This window comes from Podarcis erhardii, assembly GCF_964252035.2.
Source record: "Podarcis erhardii genome assembly, chromosome: 1".
In the NCBI taxonomy this organism is placed as follows: Eukaryota; Metazoa; Chordata; class Lepidosauria; order Squamata; family Lacertidae; genus Podarcis; species Podarcis erhardii.
Window position 1 is genome coordinate 85,616,454 of NC_138497.1, and position 21,087 is coordinate 85,637,540.

The 21,087-nt window shown below is 44.0% G+C and overlaps 2 protein-coding genes across 2 annotated transcripts; one reads left to right on the forward strand and one right to left on the reverse strand.

Moving 5' to 3' along the window:
- Positions 1 to 1,618: 1,618 nt before the first annotated feature.
- On the forward strand, positions 1,619 to 8,753 carry GPX2 (glutathione peroxidase 2). Its single transcript, XM_081838615.1, has 2 exons — positions 1,619 to 1,893; positions 4,452 to 8,753. Exons 1-2 carry the CDS (start codon positions 1,672 to 1,674, stop codon positions 4,800 to 4,802), a joined length of 573 nt encoding a protein of 190 aa, XP_081694741.1. The 5' UTR covers positions 1,619 to 1,671; the 3' UTR covers positions 4,803 to 8,753.
- Positions 8,212 to 15,602, reverse strand: CHURC1 (churchill domain containing 1). Its single transcript, XM_081838578.1, has 4 exons — positions 15,452 to 15,602; positions 13,966 to 14,101; positions 12,548 to 12,618; positions 8,212 to 9,476 (listed from the first exon to the last, which is right to left on the reverse strand). The coding sequence occupies exons 1-4, from the start codon at positions 15,488 to 15,490 to the stop codon at positions 9,384 to 9,386; spliced, it is 339 nt and encodes a 112-aa protein (XP_081694704.1). The 5' UTR covers positions 15,491 to 15,602; the 3' UTR covers positions 8,212 to 9,383.
- Positions 15,603 to 21,087: the final 5,485 nt, after the last annotated feature.

The window sequence follows — 21,087 nt, forward strand, 5'->3', positions numbered from 1 at the left end:
ACAAGAGTGAAGTTTTTGATAGACGGTTTTAAGCCAGGCACTTTTTTGGGAGTCTTGAAGTACTAGGGATAGTAAACTGGGGGGATTTGAGTTTAGGCGGAGCCAGAAGTTAAGAGTTCTTTGCCAAGTCCAGACACGACTAAACGACTAAACCACAACAACAAAATCCCCTGCTTACTAGGGGCTACCACCCCACATTTTGTTCAAAAAATTGCTTTGCAGAGGTAACTACCATAGAGTCGGCAACGTAGCCAAGCCCCTGGGGTGGGTGGGCATGCCCTGCAGCTAGGCCGCCCAGGGGGGTGGGGCAAGCTGCCAGAACTGTGTCCCTTCCAGCGCCCTCCACCTGTAGGATGCATGCACCAGCCCACCACCGCCTGCAAAAACAGGCAGCTCTGATGCCCTGCAGTCACTCACAGTCGCCCTCCTGCTGGAGGGCAGCTGAGGTGGAGGTGGCAGGCGGATGCCAACCCCACGCTGCTTTTTTACTCCCAGGAGAGACGCCATGGCTTGGGCACACTGAAGGCCCAGCCCCGCTCCGGGTGCCAGTGCGTGCCAGTTGCATCCTTCTCAGCCGCCATTCGGAGGCGGGGGTGGGGGTGGGGGGAGACACAGCAGCTCAGCGCACTAAGAGCCCAGCCCCAGGCTGTGCTGCTTTTGGGAGCAGTTCACCGGGCTCTGGGGTGCTTGGACTTGCGCTTCACCTTAGGATCTGGCATGCCACCCCCAATGTAAGTGCCACCCGGGATTCCCGCCCCCTAGTTATCAAAATTTTCAAAAGCGTCCATGGCTTGGCTTTTGAAAAATAGGAGGTCCTCAGTAATTAGCTAATTGGGAACCACTGCTCTTAATGCAGACACTACTCAAAACACACACACTACACCTCAGTAGACATGAAATGCTCATAGGCTGTTGGGGGTGGGGATGGAAAACTGTGGGAGAGATGGAGCGTCTGGAACCCAGAAGAGAAGAACTCCATGCAGCAACACTTTGTTGCAGATTCAACAGGAAACAATTCTCGGGCCCTGCTATAAATGGTTCAAAACAGCAGCAAATTCTTACAACACACCAATTTTTCACACCAATTCCGGCTCTGATATCGTACTGCAAATGTGCCTTCACTGGGCTCCACAGAGAAATTTGCAGGATGAACTTATGCAGTACTAAGCCTATATAGTTTTGCCCAGCCTAACTATTTCCTGACCTCTGTTAATGATCCCGAAGTGCTACTACAAAAGCAACAAACCGCTGCATTTTCAGTTCTTGCCCTCCCAGCCCAGGCTGCAATGCTAAGCACATTTCCGAGGGAATAAGTTCTACTGAGCACAGTGGGACTTACTCCCGAGGATCACACTGGCATTCTCCGAGTCAAGCTCCTTTGTCTTAAGCAACATGAATTATTGAGAGCTGGCCTAAGTATCACCGTGGCTTGGATATCCTTCCTCAGCTACATGCTTGCAATGGAACACACCGTGGCCTGACCTGCGCCTTTTGTTCCGAATCAGTAAAGAGCTGGATCGATAACAGGCAATGGCTCCACTTTCCGCCCATCCCAGCAGGACCCGGGTGCAGCCAATCGCATGAACCCACAGAGGAGCATTTTAAGCAAGTCACTGTATCTGCAAGGGGCTCACTGCTGTCCTGTTGCTGCTGCCCGTGGTCCTTGCAGCCATGACTCCCATAGCCAAATCTTTCTACGATCTCAACGCCACCGACCTCCAAGGGGAGAAGGTGGATTTCAACAACTTCAGAGGGAGGGTGGTCTTGATAGAAAATGTAGCCTCCCTCTGAGGCACTACGGTAAGGGATTACACCCAGATGAACCAGCTGCAGAGCAAATACCCTCGACGGTTGGTTGTGCTGGGTTTCCCTTGCAACCAGTTTGGCTACCAGGTAAGTGACCTGGTTCATTCTCTCTTTGGCCAGCCTTTATTGGCAAAAGATGGCTCCATCTCTCAGCCTTATACAAAGTCAGACCATCTGGCTCAGTATTGCTGACACTGACTGGTGGCATGGCGGCAGTCCAAACCTTTAGACAGGTGTTTCCCAGCCCTACCTGGAGCTGCCGGGGATTGAACCTGGGACCTTTTGCATGCAAAGCAGACGCTCTTCCGCTGAGCTACAGCTCCCCCATCAAGTAAGCCCATTCTCTTCAATACCCTATCATCATTCCTTTGTGGATCCTATGTGCACTTGTTTGAGAAGTAAGGGATTGCAGCCCCTATTAACTTAATGGGGCTTTGCTCCCACACAGGAGGGTCAAGCTGCATGTGTATTGTGTAGGAGGGATAATTTTACTTATCCGAAAGACTCCTGGACTGTGACTTCTGAATAACTGTTCAATCCTGCAGGATTCTCAGGAGAAGAGAGAAGCAAAGTGCCAGGTGAATAAAATTCAAATACATTGTTCAGAAACAATTCAATTGCTATAAATTGACACTTATTCTGGCTCTTCTGTTAAGAGATGCACATGTAATTTAGCATATTTACGACCCTATAATATTGCCACTTTTAAAGGCATCACAAAGGCTCTATTTAGAACAAAAATGTAGAAATTTTTAAGAGAATGTCTGTGTACACAGCATACATTTAAAGCACATGACTCCTCCCAAAGAATCCTGGGAACTGTAGTTTGTTAAAGGTTCGTGGAAATGTAGTTCTGCCAGAGGAAACTTTGGATCACTCCTTGATTCCAGAGAAAGCCATTATTATCTACGCCAGTTACATTGTTTTTACTATTCCTATTATTATTTTATTTATGACACTCCATCCACCCTACAGTCTGAGGGGGTGTTAAAAACAGTTTAAACTTACTATTATAAAAAATGCAATCGTAAAAACTAATAAAAAGTAACAAAAGCTCATACAATTGCTTATGTTATATTTAGATTTCCAATCTTTCTGCATTATAAATATTAGAGGCCATTTTCTTTAAAAAAAAGGGGGGGGAGATGCTTGATTCAAGAAGGTGTACACCATCCAAATATTGACTTATACTTTCTTCTGCTATCAACTTAGATACACTGATTATTATTTTTTTACTTTAGCTTTTTAGTTTTTTTGAGCTGCTTCGTTATAGGTATCTATTTTTTCACTAGGGATCAGTCAGGAGTTTAATTCAGTCACCGTTTGTGATCCTGACACTACTTGCATCAGTTCCTGAGCTTGCCCTTAATCCATATGAAGATTTCTGTTGCCCATCATGCCAGGTGCCCAGAAAGGAAATTACTTGTCGCCACTTGTTTGTTCGGGGATAAACTTTGCTAGCAATAATGCATGGGCTTTGTGCTAGCACACTAAACACATGACTTTGTCCCTTTCACTGCAGGCAGCAGAGGATGTGGTAGAAGTAGCTCTCATCAGTCTAGGAGCCAGCTATGAGGATTTTGTAAGGATGTTTGCAGACATGGGAGCAATTTGCAACAGGATTGTTTGTCTCGCCAAGGCTGCTGCTACTTGAGTGTAAATCCCCCTGAACAATGAGTTCCTGCTGAGTAAACAGGCACAGGATTGTTCTATAAATTGTAAAGCGGCAGACAAACCTAAAATAGGTAGCCCTGATTAGAATGACAGAACTGAGAAAGACCTAAGGTCATTGCCAGTCCACACTCTCAAAACTGTCTCTGTGCTGTCTTCAGCAGGCAGCGCCTTCCTCAGTGCCAAACACTGAACACAAAGGACCTGAATATAAAACAAATGCCATTGGCCAGCCTACCCAAGGAGAAAATATTCTTGGCACTGAACCACAAATGCACCACACTTATTTCCAGTTGTGGAAACCTAACACCCTAGAATAGAGATAACAGGTTATTCCACCCCCCACCCCCCACCCCCGAGAGCCACAGTCACTCTTGGCCAATCATCTCGCGGCCTCATGCTGCAGAGGGGCAAGCCACTCCTCTCTCCCACATGCAACCACACTCCTCACCACCCCAGATAGGATCCATATAAGAAGGTCTGAAAACAAAAGATGTGTTCATAAGACTTTTAAAAATAAAAAAACAAAGGTTCACTGCACGTAGCACTTGACAGAATCCAGCCAACTTTAGAGTCAGTATTCTACAATTCCAGAAAGACTTCTAGAGTCTAGCAGCGTCTGTGGGAGGGGGATACTGCAAAATGCTAAAAGAACATGAAAATCATCCCACTGGTCAAAATGAAGATGATTCGAAACAAATTATTGCTTATAAACACATATATGAAACTCTTGCCTTGAAAGCAATGAGAATCCTTGTTTCTCACATCTGTTCTAGGGAGCCAGCCCCAGAATGTTGTGCAATATCCTCTTGTATGAGCTTCAGCCCTTGCAAGGAAGACACTTTCACATAAGTCAAGCCAGCCATGCATTTGAGCATAGCAGGAACCAAAGCAAGATGGCATCCAAAGTACTCTGGGCTTGACCTGTACAGGGTGTCCCAATGCTCATTGTGCTTCCCGCTTCTCTCCATCAGGAGAACTGCACGAATGAAGAGATCCTCAACAGCCTGAAGTATGTGCGGCCTGGGTCCGGATTCGAACCCAACTTTACCCTTTGCCAGAAATGCGAGGTGAACGGCATGAACACCCACTCCGTCTTTGCCTACTTGAAGGACAAACTTCCTTACCCAGATGACAACCCTTCCTGTTTCATGATGGAACCCAAGTTCATCATTTGGAGCCCGGTGCACCGCCATGACATCTCCTGGAACTTTGAGAAGTTCCTGGTGGGGCCCGAAGGCGAGCCTTTCAAGCGCTACAGCCCCCGATTCCTCACCACCAACATCGAGCCCGACATCCAGCGCCTCCTGAAGCTTGCCAAATAAGAGGAGAACAAGCATCCCCAAGATTATTCCAGTGGAGACTGGTCCATTAGGGCAACCTCTGCCTGCCCTCACCTTATTTCTTACAAACGCCCTGGGAGGTGGCTTCCTCCTCTTCCTTCTCCGTTTTGCTCTTGTAGAACTCAGAAGGAAGGAGGCAAAACTAGAGTTAGTGGGCTCTGTTTGTCATTGGACCTGGCCCCACTTACTGGCCCCAATGGGCACCAGCCACCACTGGATTATTCTAAGTGTCTTGATGTAGCAAAGCAGGTCATAAGAATGGCTTGACGTTCACTGCGCTGTGATCATGGGTGTCTCCTCCCTGCCCACCTGTAGAAAAAAACCCACGCCCCAACTCCCTCACCTTCTTTCTGAGTGTATCAGGTGCTTCCTCCTAGCTCCTGACAGAGCCAACATCAGACTTTTACTGAGTGACGGTGCCCTCCTAAAGCTCAACGGAGGGGGCCCGAAAGGTGTAAAGGTGCTGATTCCCTGGCCCTTGCTTGCTGGGCACTCCTTGTTTCATGAGTCCAATAAATGAGTTGACGAATCCCCCCTTGTTTTCTTATCACACACCTTTAAAATGGTTGCTTTTGCTTCCTAGGCTGAAAAAGCCAAAAACCTCGTCTGTTTCCCATTTCTGGCCTTTGATGTCCTTTTTATTCCCATTTCCCATAAATCGTGGCATTAAACAAAGCAGTATGTGTACAAGACCAGGCCGAATCACCGGGGGCCATTTATTAGCTTAATATTTCTGTCCTTCCACATCCCCCAAAGGCGCCAACCATTCAACAAGGCTTGAAAAATGACCCTAAACTCTGCTAGGTAAAAGCATTCCCTGCTACAATTCATTCCCCCCGTGAAAGTATAGACTTAACAAATATGACTTGCAGTATTCTATCAGGCCCCTTTGTCTTAAGATATTGGGACTATACCTAGTTAGAAAATTTACATGCTGTCCCAGCTCCATGCAGTAAGTATTAAAATGCCCAGCTTTGTTAACACGTATTGCTAGTGCAGCGCAAATAAATTGGGCTTTACTAAGCAAAGTAAATCATAATACCAGTTGCTGGAAACCGCAGGAGAGGAGAGTACTCTGGTGCTCAGCTCCTGTTTACGGGCTTTCCATAAGCATCTGGTTGGCACTGTGAGATCAGAAGGCTAGACTCGATCCAGAAAGCTCTTCTTATGTTCTGATGCTCAATGCAAGTGGAAGAAGCTCTTCCTAATCCAGAGAAAAATCAGGCAATTAAGATTCTAATTTTGTGGAATCTACCACCTCCACTTCTGATTATATCGCTTTTAGCGGCACCAAACCTCCTGCTTCTGCTTTTGTCTTGCCAGCTGAACTCAGGTGAGCCATTTATGTCTCTATTTTTCTTTATATGCTTTTCCTGCTCACATCCAACTCATTGGAACCTGCTCTACTCTTTACCATACTCTTATGCACATCTCAGGAAACATCCAGAAGCCTCTTCTATCTCATTAAAGAATTTATATCATAGTTTACTCTTTGTTTAACCTAGGGCAAATAAAATGCAAAATGCCCCAATCTGGGATTTAGGTTTGAGGGGCATGCACCTGGCACCCACTGCAGAAAAGCTGACCTGGTCTCATGAATTCTGCAGGCGGATGAAATGTCTGCAGTTCTGTTTATCATTCCTCCTCCACCACCACCACCACCCGCTTTCATCTGACAGTGGCAGACTGCAGCACTCCCCGTCGCTGGCACTCTGTCCAACCAGCCAGGGAGAGCTGGCCACAAAGGTAAAGCAGAATTGTGGGGTGCCAAATGACTCCAAAAACTGTCAAGGTGAATGAGAGGGCACAAAGCAGGTGCAAAAGGAGACGCCCGAGTTAGGAAATGGTAAACCTGAGTATGTCTTGACAAAATGCCTTTTGCTTAAGGAAAGGCTAGTCTGATGTATGCCAGAGCTGCACAGGAGATTTAATTGCTGAGATTCATTATGATCATTTTAAATGATAAGCCCTGCTTCCCTGCACCTGGCCTTGCCACATCACAAACTACAATCCCAGTCTCTATATGCATGCCCCGCTTATTCAATAAACTTCTCTTAAAGATCATGGGGAGCCTAATGCAGCTCCAGCGGCTGTCCTTTCACCCTCACGAAGAGACACATTAGCAAAGTTTTGACTAGAGAGAGCATAAGGAACGATAGAACAAATTAGAGGTGCCCCCCCCCCGGTCACGATACAGCTTTCTGCAGGTATCTTAATATGCTGTATGGAACAAGGCCAGCTTTTGCAAACTGGGTCAGCTGTACAATGCGACGTGACTTCCATTCAAAGCAAGGCCTGCTCTTAACGGGAGTCACATTGCCAGATGGATGAAGAGGGAGATTCAACGCTCGCCATGTTCTGCCACTGCTCACCTGTATGACCCTGGGAGAGTCTACGCTCTTCAGGTATTGTAGAACCATAAAAAGCAATAATAAAAGCATGCTGTGGACCACAAAGAAAGGATGGGCGTTTTGCACATCAACACAGCCCCTGTTATTTGCAGGGTCGTTATTTCCAATGCATCCCTTACGCTGTTAATTGAATGAGGTGGCTGCTGTAGTTTTCTTCATGCACTTCAGAATATCAAGGCCTGTTTACTGTATTTACAGCACCGTATTTCATGGCAAGTCCTTCAGCAGGAATGAGGAGACTGGGACCAGCCGCTACCACATTTTTGACTGGCTGCAATACAAAGACTTTCCCCTGAAGTGCTTAAAGTGCAAGAGGAAAGAAACACAGACATCTAATGAGTCAGGTCCTGTTAGACCCCTCCCCCCTTTTAGTCTAAAATATAAATAAATCTATGAAGCTCATTACAGACTCCATTTAGTCAGGCCTTCCAGGAATTAAAATCAATACAAGTCCAAGAAACAAACACTAAGTGGCAAGAACAGAGGGTTTCCTTCAGAGCAAGGAGAGCAATGTGCAATTCTGCTAAAGGAAGTGCTGGCTAGTGTATCACTTTATTAAAAAATGGGGCAGATTTTTAAAAAAGTTGCGCTTGCAGGAGCCAGCACAAGAAGTCCTGCTAGCACAACAAGGCTTCTACACCTCCCTTCCCCAAAATCAGCACTGTGAGGTTGGGAGAACCACCAGAACAGTACACAGAGAAAGAAGAGAGGGGATTGTTTGATCTGGCAAGCGAAAAATGCTTGTGCTGATGGGATAATCCTAAAAGCACAAGGTTCAATCCCACGCAATGGGTGCAGCCCAGGCTCATTTGCCTCATTTATTTCAATAGGACAGAAGCATAAGCTGTATTGCACCTACTATGATGTCCAACAAGATGGCTAAAATATGCTTTATTTTCACCATGAAGCTTGTCAGTGTACCCTTGTGATTTTCTAGTGGGTCCGGTTAGCCATTTAGGAAAGAAATAGTTCCAACACCATGGGTTTAAAGAAAGCTTTAATTCCAAATGCAAGAACCATCTTGCTGGATCACACCAAAGACCCATCTCATTAAGCACTAGCAGCCTTTGTCCCCAGAGTTGCTTGCTTTGTAATCAGTGGTTAAAATCAGAAGAGTTCTGAAAGGCTCAGTCCACTATCATGATTCAAAGTGGCATCCAATAGTTTTCAAACATAGACAAAAACCTGCTCCTTGATCTCAGAAACCACCATGCAAAATTTGGTTTTGGTATCTTCAATGTCAAAACGCATAGCGAACAAAACAACTGTCCAAAATATATAGTATATTACACTTCCAAAATGGGCGATCCAGAGGCTGATACTCAAGAATTATCAGAAGCAGTGGCTGAAAAGTTACAGCACTTGGCTTTGTTCCTGAAGCGCACCTTCACATTTTACTCAGCCTCACACCAGATCCTCCCCACTCCCCGCCTAATTTCACAACCCAACCAAAGCCAGGTAGAACTAGACAAGGACCACAGGCTGGTACTGACTTAGGACAGAACTGTAATTGTTAAACTAACACACTAACACGCTTCAGGTATTAAGTGTGGGGAACCTTTGGCCCTCCAAATGTTGCTGAGCTGCAACTCCCATCAGCCCCATCAAGCATGGCCAATGGCCAGAGATAATGGGAGTTGTAGTACAGCAACATCAGAAAGGCCAAAGGAACCCAACACCTCCCATACTTGAGCCAATTCACTAAATATGTAACACTGATAAAGACTTTTCCTGACACTGAAAAGGAAATAATCTGGGCAGTCCTTGCCCAGCAACTTTCTTTCCTGCTGAGGATTAATTTCTATTATCTCTCAGATGATGTTATCATTTCTGCATGAAGCCAACTGCAGAACAACCCCTCTCAGAATTATTATTTTTGTTTCTCCTACCAAAGCCAGCTGACAATGGGTCCTAAAAATCAGGCCCTAAAGCCAGCACAGAGGAAACGGGCTTCTTTATCACCTACAAGTTTAGGAAGCAGTATGTACCTTTAGTGGAGAGGAGGTAAGCAGCTTGTAACTTAAAAACATGGAGGAGGGTTATATCACTTGACTCTGCATGGAATGAACAGGACCCCCCCCCAAAAAAAATCCATGTTTCATAACTTGCTGTTACAAAATTAACATGATACAATCGGCTAAAAACAAGAGGCTCAGAACAATGGAGTCATCAGATGAGGATCGTCTGGCAAGACACTGATAGAATCTTCTGCCCTGCCACAGAGCATGCACAGCATGGTGTATTCCTAGAACAAGAGACAAAACATACTTACAATGGAAGAGTGAGAGAAAACACTTGCTGCCCATAACACGGGCCAGGCCCATCAGGCTAATCTAGCATCTACCTAGTTGAAAACTACAATGGAAAGTCTCCAGGTCATCAAAGAATGCTACTGTTTTACAAACCAAGACCTTTAATGTGCAGTTTGCCCATATCACATCATATTGAAGCCATGTTTGTTAGAACTTGCTCCTACATGAGCCAATACTTCTTTTTCTTTTTTATTGTGAGGATCTGCCTGTACAATTCCAGCTGCTAAGAACTGGCGCAACACTATTAAAATGAAATGAAGTACTGGGGGTAGACTTTAGCATCAGAAAAACTTCAGATCTCATTTTTTTAAAACCTGTTTTCTTCTCCTTATGGTCACAAATACAATCTTTAAAATTTGCAGGCAATGCCAGAATAGGGGGAGAGTAGACAAAAAAGCAGGCTTCTATATTTCCCTGTCCCTTCTCAGAATTATACCAGAGACCCAAGTATACAAAAAAGCAAGTAACGTATTTTTTGCTCTATAAGACGCACCTTTTTCCTCCTAAAAAGGGGAAATGTGAGTGCATCTTATGGATCGAAGGGCGCTGCGCAGATCCGAGACCAGGGAGAAGAGTCGGTGGAAGAAGATTGGAAGAAATTTAAAATTTACTTACAGAAATATTGTAAAATTTTTGAATGTTAATGGCATTGAAATGAACTGAAGGGGTTCTAGCAACATGGTTAAAAATAAGATTGGATGGATAATTAGACAAATAAATTGGATATGAATTTGCTGAATTAATTTTCAACAGGGATACAAAAAAGGGAGATGTGAGGAAGTCAAGAAAATAAGTGAATCAAAGATGAGAAGTAAAAAGAGGGATTTTTGTGTTTTTTCTTCTTTTTTTCTTAAAATGTGTTTTTTCTTTTCTTTTTTGAAACTATTTTCTCTTTTTTCTTATGTATTTTATAATTTTGTACTTTTGTGTATTTGTTCTTGTTTTTTCTTATGTTTGTTGTCTTTTCTAAAATTTAATAAAATATTTATAAAAAAAAAAAAAGAAGGGCGCTGCGCAGAGAGGGAGAACTGTGAAGCGCCCCTTCAGTAACGCACCTGACCTGCAAAGCGGGAAGAGGAACAGGAGGGGTTCCTTCTGTTCCTCCTCCTGCTTCGCTGAAGGGGCACTGCGCAGAGAGGGAGAACTGTGCAGCGCCCCTTTAGCGACGCACCTGTCCTGCGAAGCCGGAGGAGAAACAGAAGGGGCTCCTTCTGTTCCTCCTCCAGCTTCGCTGAAGGGGCGCTGCACAGAGAGGGAGAGCTACGCAGCACCCCCTCAGCGAAGCGCCTCTCCTGGCTTTTGCCTTAGCCACGCGCAGCCTCTTCGGGCAGGTGGAGCCTTCATCCTGCTGCCCAGGAGAGGCTTGGCGCGGCTATCCCAGAAGCCAGAACAGCCAGAGGCTATCCCAGAAGCCAGATCCCTCTTGTTGTTCTGGCTTCTGGGATTCAGAATATTTTTTTTCTTGTTTTCCTCCTCCAAAATCTAGGTGCGCCTTATGGTCTGGTGCGTCTTATAGAGCAAAAAATACGGTATATGCATATTTGCTTAACTGTTGCAAGAACTAGAGTGCAGAATTCAACAGTTCTTGACCCACAGTTCTATTATTTGTTTTTTAACTATGGAGAGCACATAGACATGGTAATGCAGAATAACTGCAGAAACTGAACACAAGACTTTTCACTTAAAGCAAGGAGCCACAATGGAAGCTCCTTACAGATCCCACCAGATCTTCCAAGACTCTTTACAATCAGTGCTCTTTAATCTGCATCCTCCCCACTATGCCCACCCTTACCACTTCTGATCATATCTTTTTATCATCTACTTTTGGTGACTGCATTTAAGAAAAAGAGAGAAATATGCCTATGTGAGAGGATTTTATTGTAATGGAAATTGTGGTGGCTGTCACTGGGAGCAGCATGTAAGGGTAGCGACCCAGGAGTAGTACTGGGTTGTGTAACCATCCAGTTGAAAATTTAATAAGCACTACCAGTTGTGCATGAGTCATAAGGACTAATGAATTATCTGAGAGAATGTTAACAAAGATCCAATATCCGCCCAGCAGAGGGAGACAGAGATACAACATTGTGTTCAGTCTGGGAAGTTGCACTCAGGAACCTACAGCTCAGAAGCTGACCAACTCTTCTAAAGCCTGGCTTTCAGTGTGGGTGAGTGGGTGCAGAGTGGGCCTGGGCCAGCACAGGAAAAAAACCTTCTACTTTACCCCCTTGCTTTTCTTTCAACTGGTTGAGGGCTAGAAATTTGCATGTCTGCATATATATAATGAAAGCAGAGATTCTAAAAAGCAACAGTCTGTATTAGCTGCTAAATACTGCTATGCACTTCATGCAGAATGTAAGCAATTATGCCATCTGCCATCGGCACACATTTTGAAAACACATTGTTTACATAAGCAAACAAAAGACAAAAAGGGAAAAATACAGCTATAAGAGGGGACGTGGACAGCGACAGCAATAGCACTTATCACCACTGAACATGATGTAAAACATTAAGAGCTATCTTTATATCAGAGACTATCAGCAAAGCAACATACACCCCCCCCCATGCAAAACATAACTGACAAAGAAGTTTGGTAATATCTGCTGGATAGTCTGCCATTTGATATGGACCTCATAGTGCCTTGACATATTTCCCAAATGAAAGACTGTTAAAACCCACACAGAGAGAATAAGCAGTGTAGCAGCTGCAACATATTCTGCAGCTAGTACAACCCAGAAGCATATCAGGCAAATCAGACATGGTCTTTAGATCCCCCCCCCCAAAAAAAAGAGATGGAAATTTTATATTACAACTATACACAACACAATTCTGTGCTTATGTATTCAAAATACATCCTGGCATGTTCAATGAGGCATACTCCCAGATATGTACGCACAGGACTGCAACCTTGGATCCCAATACTTCTTGCATCTTAGTGACACAGAAGCTTAACACAAAAACAAGCAAACAAGTTACAGGAGACTAATGAATGTCACAAGCGTTTTACCTGGTAATCGTCCACTACACTGAAAGTATATTCGTGCCTGGCTATCACATGGTGACAGTTCTTACATACATCTGAAAGGAAAACCAATAGATTTAGAAAAGATAATTAGCCTGGATAGCAGGACCACTTAGGCCCCTATCATGCTCATGCTCTGAATCAATCCCTTGTTTCAAAAAGATATTCACCCAGCTAGACAGGAATCCAAAGGAAGACATTTGTTAGGCCCACCACACACATAAGCATGTGGGGGTGCACATCCATTATTTATGCTTTCTCATACTATGTTCACTTTACTTTTTCTATCACTACCACTGTCCAAACTGACAGGAGAGAAGCTGCACATGTGTAGCTACTATAACAACGCCCATCCAGCTAGAAACAGCCATTGTAGCAGCAGAAGCTACAAAAAAGGGGAGTAGGAACAGCAGAGGTGTACAGAGAAGTTGGAGGGGGAAGCAGCGCAGTTCGACACTTGGTTGCTCATTTAAAATTGTTTGAATAGCCAAGTGGCAAAATCCAGGAAGATACATCCAATCTTAGAATGATGTTCCAAAAGAACAAGTTTCTTTTCACTGCCACAGCTACTGAACACGGTTGCTTTTTACAGCCTTTGCATTTAGGTAATTAATCTAATTGCAACTTAAATCTTTCACTGCCATCGCAATTTTATGACAAATTTATTTAGAAAATTTTACATCTCTATATGACTTGAAGATGGCTGATTTGGTTTCTAAAGAGTGGCACTAGCCAGGTAACACAGACCAACACGGCTACCTATCTGTAACAAGAAAAATAGTGGTTCATTCAGTCAATCATCACCAAAAGTTGCATGCATTACATTTCCAAGCAATTTCACTGAAGGGAGGGGGGGAGTTATTGGGTTGTTGTTATTTTTATTTTTATTATGTATTTTGTGGTTTTATATTTTGATTTTTATTCTGTAAATCGTCCTAAGACATGTGAGTATAGGGCAGTATATAAATTCAATAAAGAAATAAAATAAATAAGGAGCTTTCAAGCATGATGAAAGAGATGGGGATAGAAACCATTCTTGGAAGCTATAGGAAATAAATAAGAGGAGGGCTGGTAGCCAGAATGGCACTGCAAGAGACAGATTTCCCCAAGAGCCAGATAGAAAGAAATGGGAACATCGGTTTTCTTTCAGCAGCAGCCACAATTCCGAGAGAATCTGGTCATGTAGTTACGCTTACAACTGAAAATGACTACCTCCATCAGATGCAAAAAGTATCCTGGAGAGCACTTTGTCACAGTGGATCACTACCACCTATTTGAAAATGTAACCATCATAAAAAGTGCTTCTTCTGAACATATACAGCTTTCAACACACAGGCTTCTGGGAATGAGCCTCTTAAGCCCTGAGCAGGTCTGTACAGTTGGTAAAAGTTTAGCCTCCTTACGATCATAAGTGATAATTTCCTCTCCATCATCATCTTCTGCTACTTTGTTTGTTATCAACACGAAATCCTTTTTTTTACATTCAATGCAACCCACGTAGTTCATCAAATAGGACCCGTTCTCCAAGCAGGTGTTACCCTAAGGCATTCAGAAGAACAAAATTATTATTGTGAAACCAATGCTCTCTTCTTATAAAATTTAATTTTCAAATTATGCAATACATGGGAGTTCTGCAACTAGAACAAAATGCTTTTTTCTTTTTAAAAATTCAGCAATGGGGTTTTTTTTATTCAGGGCTACACAGATTTCCATACAGAGCTATTAGCAATGAAGGTGGAAACTTAACAGACACAATTTATATACTAGGTGTAAAATATAGTTTTGCTCTAACAGAGGATGTAAAAGTTGTTAATAGCATGACTGGGCCTCTCCAGTTCTAGTTTTAGGCTAACCACAAACATTTAGTGGTCTCAGGTCTCAGGCAAGCCACCGTCTTTCAGTGCCAATGCCTGTCCGTTTCCCTTCAGCATCCACATAGACCATATGGGGCTAGTAATACTGAATTATTTTACACACCTATTCTCAATTATCCTAACATAATATATGCAAATATATTCATAGAGTATAACCTAAATAAGGTTACCAGACATCCCCGTTTCCCGGGGACAGTCTCTGGATTTACAAATCACTCCCCTGACAAAATCCATCTATTTAGTAGGAAGTTGAAAAGTGTCCCCGGAGTCATTGAAAAAAATCTGTTAACCTTAACCTAAAACCACTCTGTCACCTGTAAACCGCAACTCTAGACACTTACGGAGTTCAGCAGTGAGGCTTTTCTGGGATTTCAAATGTTCTAAACCAGGCTCTCTCAAGCTGGCACTCTCCAGGCATTTTGGACTACAATTTCCATCATCCATGACCACTGGCCCTGTGGCTGGGGTGATGGCACACGGCTGGAAAGGCTAACCTAGGGTTGTACCCTTCCTGTATGGTTAGTCGTTCTCAACGCAATTCCACCCACCTACTCTGAATCTGACTTTCCGCAGCTGCCTGGGGCATCGGATGTCCCAATTAAAAGCGAACAAATCATTACCAAGGTGAAGACACTGGGCGGGAACAGTGCAGCCCCGAGGAGGGGCGCGCGGAACAGGCCTTACTTTGTAAGAAGTAGAGGTTAGGACTGTCGGCTGCAAGTCACACCTTTTGACCTGGAAGCCCCCGCTAAACCCCCGTGTGCGAGAGCGGACTGTAGCTGCCCAGATCTAATGGAGCAGCACTTCCGACGGGCCCAGAGGCGAGGCCCGCCTTATATTAAGCCAATATAGGAAGAAACGGGACACCCGGTGGCTTCATGGCAGCCTATAGAGTGGCGGGTGCCAAGCTGATCTGGAGCAAGCTGGGGGCGGGTCATTCTCGTGAACCTGCGGAGAGAGGCGCCATTAAGGAGAGGGCGCTTGCTGCCCGCCCCTGCCTCCGCCCGCCCCTTACCCGCGACGGGTACTCGGCCTTCACGCAGCCCCCGCACATGTCGCCTCTGCAGCTGCTTCCTGGTTCTGCGCGTCCCCTGACGTCACACTCCACGCGAGAGACAAGAAGGAAACAAACGAGACTTCCTCGACCCGACTCCGAGCGTTCCTCTCTGTACAGGGCGCCTTGGAAGGGGGAGTCTGGGCTGTGGGCGGGGAGGCGGGGTTTGCAGGTACGCGGAGCTGAGGAGGAGATGAGGTCATCTTTCGGGCGCGGAACGTTCTGCGGTGCCTAGCGGTGGTGCGAAGGTGGCGTCTTAACAGCAGACCCTGATAGAGCTAGAGATAGATAGATAGATAGATAGATAGATAGATAGATAGATAGATAGATAGATAGATAGATAGATTTTTCCCATGCGCCGCTCAGCCTTTTTGCGAACTATGTTTTCTTTACTACGCTCCTAACTCGAGAAAAATATATACAGTGGTACCTCAGGTTAAGTACTTAATTCGTTCTGGAGGTCCGTACTTAACCTGAAACTGTTCTTAACCTGAAGCACCACTTTAGCTAATGGGGCCTCCTGCTGCTGCCGCGCCACCGGAGCACAATTTCTGTTCTCATCCTGAAGCAAAGTTCTTAACCTGAAGCACTGTTTCTGGGTTAGCAGAGTCTGTAACCTGAAGCGTATGTAACCCGAGGTACCACTGTATAATGGAGCTTAAATGGGATCTGTATGTACTGCTGCAGATAAAATAACTCATTCGCCCAAGGGTTACGTATTTCTCATAGGTAACAACGGCGCGCGCCTCAGTGTTTTCCTTCTTCTGTGAAAAGGGATCTGAAGGAGGCTTTCAGTCACAAAACTGACATCAACAAATGGCAACATCTAGATAACTAACATCCCACGGCGGGTCTGTTGCTGATACGTTTAAGTCACCATGTCTTAAAAAAAAAAAAAAAAAGCTTCAGAAAGTTGGCTCCAGTCCAGCACTAAACTGCTGAACCAGAATGTATCAGTTCATTCATTCTATCCAGTTCAGACTTAACACGGACTCTGAGACAGCAATCCTATGCATTTACCTCAGAAAAAGTCCCACTGAACTCTGTGATGAATAGAAGATGATAGTTTTGCGATTCCCCCATGCCAAAGGATACAGTACAACAGGGGTAGCCAACATAGTGCTCTTCAGATGTTGTTGAGACTACAGTTTCCATCATCCCTGATCACTGGCTGTGATGGTCAGGGCTAGTGGGAATGGGAGTCCAACATAATCTGGTGTGTACCATGTTGACTAACACTGCAGTACCATATGCAGTGTGGTCCCTATATAATATACACAACCAGCAATAAGACCTACAAAACATGTAAATATAAAGTGGTACCTCGGGTTAGGAACTTAATTCGTTCTGGAGGTCTGTTCTTAACCTGAAGCTGTTCTTAACCTGAGGTACCATTTTAGCTAATGGGGCCTCCTGCTGCTGCCTCACGATTTCTGTTCTCATCCTGAAGCAAAGTTCTTAACCCGAGGTACTATTTCTGGGTTAGCGAAGTCTGTAACCTGAAGCATCTGTAACCTGAAGCGTCTGTAACCTGAGGTACCACTGTACTTCAAAGAGCAAGCACATAAAAACAGGACAAATGGATAATAATACTTTGAGACTGTGCCAGTGACACTACACATAGCCTATTCATTCACAGGGGTGGTGGAGACATGCCCCCAGCGCACACCCCAGTATCACAACACACAAGATGGTGTGATGCCACAGTACCCCACTTTATCAACCCTGGTGCACAGCCTTCAATGACCCTACAACTGCCAGTCCCCAGGCATTCCTACACACAGGTTCAAATCCCCTTAACACTCCTCACATGGCCACTGTTTTGCAAGCAAACCACAAAGAGGATATAGAAGAAGGTGCACAAAACAGCATCCACAGAGATTCCTGGATGGGATGCCTGCAAAGAGACCTCCCTGGGACAAGTATTCAAGTCCCACACAGGAAGCAAAGCACTCTTTGACAAGCTGCCAATGGGAGAACCCAGGATACACAATGGCAGCTGCAGCTGTGGGGTTTGCTCCATAGGATAGGCCAGGAGTGGCTAATCCACAAGCTGTATCTGTGTCCCCCCCCCCCCAAAAAAAACCACCCCAACTATGTACACCATACATTTATAACTGGGTCAATGTGGCCCTGGCTCAGAAAAGGATAGAGCACAGATCTGGGAAGTAGGATATAAAAGTTTGATCCTGACCAGAAGAATATGGGTAACATGCTCCCATTACCCTCTTCCACAGCCTCTTAAACCATGTGATGCCAAGGCAAAAGAAGGGGCGCTCCCAGCACTCCAACTCATCATACTGCAAGCATCAAAGGCTAGCTCCCTAACTCTCCAACTACTGTAATCAGACACGTTATGAGGCATTTGTCTCCATGCACACTCCCAATACCCAAGCAACATTACCAGGCTCAGAGGAGATTCAGGAGAATCCATGGTCTGGTAGCCTGCTTATCTTTTACATACTTTCTATTTATCATATTTTTACCTCAACTTTTAGACAATTATTGTCTCTCAAATTGGTTTTTATTAATTTAAAAGAGAGAGCTAGGGAATGTCCCTGTCATCAGGCTTACAAACTAAAGTCACGTCCAAATTATATATTTATTGAGCATTCATCTGGACTTATTTAGGGGTAGATTGGATTTATTGAGAAATCATTCCAATTTATTTATGGGAACTTAATATGAGGTTGCATCAAGCAAATGTTATCCCACATAAAATCAGGTTTGTATTACAAAATGTCTGTTTCATAAATACCAATACTGAAAAAAATGAAGGTGGTTAACTTTGTGCACTTCTTCTGAAAACCTACTATCTTATTCCCAGTTTCCCCAACCCCTGCTTTTAATTACCTTTCTCCCACACATTGTTTGAGTGTTAGTTTAAGTGGAGTTTCCTGGAGCAATTGCAGTGCTTCAGCCAGAGCTGTTGTCTGCTGATGAGTTTCACAGAGTTTGGCTAATAGACATTCACTGCCAGATGTTAATTAAGCAAAAACAAGTCAAGCAAATAAAAATGCTGAGATTTTAGGTTTCCAAATGCTTGGGTTTGAGGTTGGTTGGTCACAGTAGTTATTTCTTAAGGGCAATTCTATCCTGTAGCTCACATTAAATTATTTTGATAATTATGTAGTAGCTCATTTGTTTTCCTGAAGGATTTGCTATCTATGAGTGAATAATGCAGAAAGTGACATGATAGAACAGAACAAGGCAGTCTAACATTCCCATCAGCACTGGGGCCCAGTTGTCAGATGTGCAACATATTGTGGACTAATCTGGTGGACATAGGCTCTCTGCACGTCACCTAAATTTTGAGGCTTTTATCTTCCACATCCACACCTCTTAAAATGGAAGGAAAGTATGCACTAATGCTAATCCATTTCAAGTTGTGAACTGGTCCCAAAACTGTGAGGATGGGGGGCGGGCAGGGAGAGATGGCAAGACACTCTAGATTCCTGCAGTTAGATCTTGAATGCATGGATTCCTGTTCACATTCAAGTTAAATCAAAATATATGGATTTAATGTGATCTTGTTCGATTTAAATTAACACAGATATGGTTGGAATGACATGCCATGACAGCAGGCCTGTTTCTTCAAACTCAAAGGTTCATGGTAAGCTATTTATTAATATTACAATAAATAAAAGCATCAGAAATTAAAGAGTAGGATCACAGCTAGAAGTACAAAAAAATTAATTACAGGAAATAAAAATAACTATTTTCCAAGCACATACCCACACTCAGAATCCTGGGAACTGTAGTTTACCCTTCACAGAGCTACACTTCCCAGCAACTACAGGTCCCAAGATTATTTGGAGGTGGGGGAAGAGAAAGTGCTTTAAAGGTATGGTGCATATGTAGCCCTAGAATAAACCAATTTAAGTCAGTGGGACTGTTGCTGAAGAAAATGTTTGAGGATAGCATCTTGACTGACTTTAATATTGCCATATACTGTAAATCTGTTTAAATCAACATGGTTTCATTTAACTTCACTGTGCATTGAGGGACGTGGGTCGCGCTGTGGGTTAAACCACAGAGCCTAGGGCTTGCCGATCAGAAGGTTGGTTGTTCGAATCCCCGCAACGGGGTGAGCTCCTGTTGCTCGGTCCCTGCTCCTGCCAACCTAGCAGTTTGAAAGCACAAAGTGCAAGCAGATAAATAGGTACCGCTGCTCTGGTTCGCCAGAAGCGACTTCGTCATGCTGGCCCCATGACCCGGAAGCTGTACGCTGGCTCCCTCGGCCAATAAAGCGAGATGAGCACCACCACCCCAGAGTCGTCCGCGACTGGACCTAATGGTCAGGGGTCCCTTTATCTTTAACGTTGCAATCTTAATCCCATTTACCTGGAAGTAAATCCAATTGAATTAAGTCCTACTTACTTCTTCTGAAGAGACATGATTCAGATTGCAATTATTATTTAATGAGACTTATCTCAAAGTAAGAGTGCACAGAACTGCAGCCCTCTTTTCATTATAAAAGTGAAAGAAGTTTTGACAAAGTATACCCTTCCCATTCTGTCCATTATTTAATTGAAAATGTTTGTGCTTCCTTAGGGCTAGGCAAATTGTTTTTGAGTCATTCTGCGGTGCTGTTCTGAAATATATCTTCAAGAAAAAAGGCTATACTAAATGTCATATTTGAAGCATTTCTGACATTTTGTGCTTTTGACTCCAGGCTATATAGAAGAGGACAGAGACATCAATATTAGTAAATAGCCTGTTTCCACCCCTTGTTACTGTGCAGCAGCAAATCATAAGTCATATAAGTTATATGTTTAAATTGATTAAAAACATCTGGAGCAGCCTCTCAGCTCACTACAGCTCCCATAGCTCCTTCAGTTTACAGAGCAGCCAGAAGTACAATATAATCAGCTCCTTTGACAAAGTAAGGGCAGAGTACGAATATTATAACTAACTTAAGTAAATGTTACAAACTATCTACAGCCTTACCATATTTTGTTACCTTCAACCATCTGCTCTGGCTATTAACAAAAATAAGTTCTACCTGAGAGCAAGTGCAGCTGTGCAACGGTTTGTTTGTTTTTACTCTAAAAGAAAAAAAGTGTGAGTCTAGTAGTGCAAGCCTGTCGTGTCTACTCAGAATTAAGTCCTCCTAAGTTTAGTGGGGTTTACTTCCAGTTAATGGAATACAGGATTGCACCCAAAGGCTCAAACTGTCTTCCAACAAGTGGATCAACTGCCCTGGGAATTTGCTTGAAGGGGAGGAGGATATGCCTATAATAACAAATAAAACAACCATAGATCTTGCTTCTCCTAATAAACAGGAACACCCCCCCCCCCAATTGAACACCAGGTGTAAATGGCTGTCCCATTATGAAGGTCCTTGCTATTGTTATGAGAAAAAACACTGCTCCTTTTCCCTTTCCCAAGAGCCCATATAGAGTCCTTTTGTAGTTTCTCTGTCGGTAGGAGAAAATAACATCGAGACCAACCAGAGAATATTGAGAAGCAAAACAGCTAGTAAGCCTGATCTTTATTAACTGTTGCAACAGGGTGCCCCCCAACATGCAGGAGAGAGGAGGAGGATCCTGAACCATGCGCACAAGTCCTTATATAGACATTTTAAATTGCCTGCC